This window comes from Telmatherina bonti (genome assembly GCF_933228915.1).
Source record: "Telmatherina bonti genome assembly, chromosome: 7".
Lineage (NCBI taxonomy): Eukaryota > Metazoa > Chordata > Actinopteri > Atheriniformes > Telmatherinidae > Telmatherina > Telmatherina bonti.
The window spans coordinates 30866985-30871638 of NC_136625.1; the positions used below are offsets into that span (position 1 = coordinate 30866985).

Sequence of the window (4654 nt, forward strand, 5' to 3'; positions counted from 1 at the left end):
GTTTTATGTTTCTCTTCGTTTGGTTTCATTTTCGGAGGAAGCGCTCGAAATCCCTTTTTTTCTTTTTAAATTAAAAGCTCGAGGGGACGAAGAGTATGTCCTCCTGACTGTCGTTACTTTGATAAAATCCTACCTACATGAGGTTTTTATACATCAGCTGCTGAAAGCTTGCCTACTAGACAACTTGCGTTTTAAACTTAAAAATATTGTACACTTTTTAAACTTTTATTGCGAAAACCTTTTCCGGTTTCGGTCGGAAAACCCCGTTGTAAAACATATATCAAGAAATAAGCCCAGACATGACTGAAATGTGTGTTGTCGAATGAGACACATTTGAAAGAAAGTTTTTCGGAATTTAATTTATTACAACTACAAAAGAAAATAAATTTTAACAAACATTATAGACTTTTCTGAATTTAAATAATAAAAGTAATTTCGCAAAGAAAAGGTGTCATAATGAATCATTTGGGTGCATTTTTAATTTGGTTAAGTTATAAATATGGTTTTGAATTTTTTTTTAAAATTTAAATTTGATGTTAAAATGATTGGGAAGCATGGTGTAATGGTGGTTAACACTGTGGCCTTACAGCAAGAAGGTTGCTGGTTTGAGCCTTGGTTGGGGAAGGTTTGATTGGTGGCAACCAGTCGAGGGTGTACCCTGCCTTCCTCTCGCCCAGTGATTGCTGGGATAGGCTCCAGTTTCTTGTAACCCTGAGCAGTTCAGAAAATGAATGTTATTTTGTTTGAGAACAAGAAAAAAAGTCCTCGCTTCTCGTGGAGGATGTAACAAGCTTTAAGAGGAGGAAGGGGAAACAAAACTCATACACAACAACAGTTGGTGAGTCATTCAAAACGACAGGCTGACAAGGAACTATTTAATAGGTGAAAAAAATCAGCTGAGATTAGAGATAATAGTAGAAAAATAAAAAGTTTATACTATTAAAAGTTTTACAATCAGGGTAAAATGACAGCTCAAAAGATATAAAAAATGACAAAATTCAATTAAAAAAAAAACATTTTTAAAGAAACCTTAGCAAAAATACCCACAACTCTAGTCTGGTCTGAGATGTCGCAGTTTATCCTTTTATTTGGCCCATTTCACTCAGTTAATTATTACCTGAGTTAATTGTACATCCTTACTTCAGAAGTAAAGCGTGCGCTGCCTGCAGGATTTGTGGTGACTTAGTTTGAAGCGTGACGTGGCGACAGCACAAGTCTCTTTCTCAGGGTGCAGAAATTCACTACAGGCATCTGCTTGGCTTCACCAGGATTCCTGCTGGCATCTTTTCGACTTACGTCATCATTCACATCGGTCAGAATGGTGAGGATGTCCTTGCCTCTACAATGATGTGTACAAATGGGAAATGCATGTCACTGTCAATGCAACGATAAGGAAACAGCAACACAAGAAGGCACCAATCATATCAGCAGATATGCAAACCTCTCATACAGAAATGGTGGTGAATTTTCTACAATTAAGAAAACTAAAAATTATGATTTGTTCATTTGTTTGAGCATTTAACAAAATCAAGTTGATTTGAATTAATTTTATTATCTTCGCTGACAAACTCAATTGTATTTAAGTCTATATTCAAATTAAACAACTGATGTAGAAACACAAAAAAAGTTTAAGGCAAAGTGGTTTGTGAATACAGTGAAAATAATATATTTAGTCCTGTGTCTGTTGAACCTTTTGTTTGGTCATTTGTTTGGTCATTTCAAACAAATGACCAAAGTCTTATTGTGCTTTGCAAAGATTTCATTCTCTTTATGAAAAGTATAAAATACTATGAATGTATTTGATATTTCAGGTGTCTGAGGACAAAATAATTGGAATTTATATTTACCCGGGACAGTGCTCCTTCAGCTGCTGACACACAGACTGGATAAACCAGCTCCCATTAGTACGGTGTCTATACGATAGATGATCTTCAACAGTGGCAACAGCAACCAGAAAATCTGCTTCTACAGGGATGAACTGTGAACCTGAATCATCAGTCTCCAGATCTTTCAACAGCACCCCTTTCATTGTGTTAGGCCCTTGGCAGGCCTGGATCAGGAACACTTTGGGCTTGCCTGTGAGGGGCGACTGCTCAGTTGCATTGAATGTTCTTCTAATTTGCTTAATGTAAAGGGGATTCCTGTCAATGCCCAAAACTGCCCTGTTTTGCCCATGGCTCAGAATACAGCAGATGAAGGCATCACCGTGCCGAGGAACCCGTTCAAAAGGGACAAATCTGCCGGCGGACCACTCAAGAACATTAAAGTTCTGCGACGGCATGAGGTCAGTCAGAGAGGCAAAGTATGTCATTGTCTGTTCCATCTCTTCTTTGGTTTGGTCTTCACACATCAGCACAGTGAATCCAAGCCAGCTGAACACTTCTGCCAGGCTTTCTGCAGGGGATGTCATTAGGGACAAGAGAAAAGAGTTAAGCTTAAAACCACCAACAATTGTGGTAATTATGTGAAAAAGTGCCTGAAACATACGAGCATCTTTCTCCGTTCCGCTTCTCTGTGTTCCATCAAAGAATTTATTGTTGTTTATAATCACACAGAGACCAACGGGCTGGCTTTGCAAAAGATAAGGGTCATTCTACAAACAGTAAATAATAACAAAGGTTATGAGCTCTGTGTTACTACACACTAATAACTATGTGCTGACTTGTAGTGGAGACAAAACTGTTTCTGATTTTGGAAGGTTTTAACTATGTCCCTTCATTATATCTAGATTTAAACATACAACAATGTACTGAGTCAGTATTATGTGCTCACCTTGTTCTGGCTTTTCTTGTCTGAATGCAGATGACCTAAATGAAATCGAAACAAAACGCACCATAAAAATGTCGGCTTTTTGTTAAACACATATAAAAACAAATTTTCTTGATGATATGTGTTAAATTACCATTATGACTAGAAGAAGACTGGACAGGCTGGGATAAAGGCTGGGTGGCATCCAGTAGGATGCTTTGCAGATCAGGAAAAGTCGCTTTAATGTCCTCGTCGGTCTGCAGGAGATCCAGGAAGCTTTTGCACGAGTCTTCTCCTTTGTTCATGATCTTATCCACAAGCTCAACAACGTGTCCCTCCACAGTTTCTTTATTGATGCTTTTTAGGTTGTTGTAGTCACGTAAAGTTATCATTTTGTGCTCGTAGACCTTGTTTAGGATAAATATGTGGTCTCCACATAGAGTCGCCTGAATGGCTGTTTTATTTTTCCTCACTGTTTCTTTAGCCGACATGCTGAGACAACGAGAGTAAAGATAGAAAGACATAAATTGAGTACTGAGTCGTACATAAACATAAACTAGTTACATAATCGTCAGTCTTCCCGCTTCATACCTTGTTAGTCGTGTTTCCTATCCCACGCTGAAAAGCCGATAGTTCTTCTTTCCTAAACTCACAAACCTACAACAAACACCTGGCGTCTTGGTAAAGGGCCTGCTGTCTAATTATTTTAATTCTTATTTTCAGATGCCAACAGTCCGCATGCACTCTTCCTATAAGATGTGGAAGTTTTCGGAAGGAAATGGTGGTCAGTGAAACCGTGTGAGAAATTGAAATGTGATTACCAGCTGACACCTAGTGGAGGAGTATTACATTGACAGTAGGATCCATGCAGCGCTGGATCACTGGTCCGACCGAGCTGTAGCTATAGGAAATATATTTTTTAAAAACCAAACAAACAAGGTAAAAAACAAGACAGCTGTACGAAAGACTAGTTAACCCTCTATGGCATGACTTTTATGAGGAAAAAAAATATTCCACCCAGTTTGGAAGCTTGGGGGAGTCCTTATAATATATCAGTCAGAAAATCTGTGCCTCCCCTACCCCCCCACCAGATTTTGGTTTGTTGCTGTGTATTACATCTCAGACTAGAATATGCTGTGCATTATATGTTATACTAATTCTGTGCTCTACGTGACATCCTCCCTGGTGGTCTAGTGGTTAGGATTCGGCGCTCTCACCGCCGCGGCCCGGGTTCGATTCCCGGTCAGGGAACAGGTGTTTTTTTTATTGAAATGTGAGTAAAGTTATTATAATTAAATGTAACCAGTAAGTAACTATTAACCACTCAGACATGTGCTCTTTACGGGTTTGATCTCATTCAGAACACCACGACGCGTAGCTGAGTATGAGTACGTTTGCAAGTCGTTCACATCTCGATTAAAAGTGACTTGTATGTGATCTCCAGGATGAATCTATGCGCACAAGAAGCGTCCCGCATGCGTGGAAGACACGGCAAAGTGCAGTGAGCGTGCGTGTGACGTCTTTGTGTTTGCAGGAGTAAATATGGACGGCACCAGAAAAGGTTCAATAAAACAAAGTTAAAAGTTTTGGTCAAGGCCTTTTGTGGAGCTGTGGCAGCATAAACTGTGGAGAGAAACGTTTGGGTACGGAGTCGCAGTCAGGATTGGTGGGAGAGTGATGTGAGCGCATTTTACCGATAAAGAGTTCATAAACAACAAACGCAGAATAATGACGTTTGTCGTGGATTAATGCGACCTGACCGTTCAGACTGAAGTCGCATGGCAAAAGATCAGATACATGTCGGATTTAGGACCACATATCAAAGCTGCCTGGGTCAGGTCTGTGTCATTCAGACTGTTAGTCGAGTTAAGGCAAGCCAGAGAGCGAAATCTGCCTCCTCTTGTAA

The 4654-nt window shown here is 39.6% G+C and overlaps 1 protein-coding gene across 1 annotated transcript; it reads right to left on the reverse strand.

Annotated features, from left to right (window-relative positions):
* Positions 1-1180: 1180 nt before the first annotated feature.
* Positions 1181-3471, reverse strand: LOC306758532 (caspase-3-like). The gene is made up of 6 exons (XM_079243859.1): positions 3340-3471; positions 2903-3240; positions 2773-2807; positions 2488-2593; positions 1848-2394; positions 1181-1339 (listed from the first exon to the last, which is right to left on the reverse strand). Exons 2-6 carry the CDS (start codon positions 3237-3239, stop codon positions 1183-1185), a joined length of 1182 nt encoding a protein of 393 aa, XP_079099985.1. The 5' UTR covers position 3240; positions 3340-3471; the 3' UTR covers positions 1181-1182.
* Between the last annotated feature and the right edge of the window lie 1183 nt (positions 3472-4654).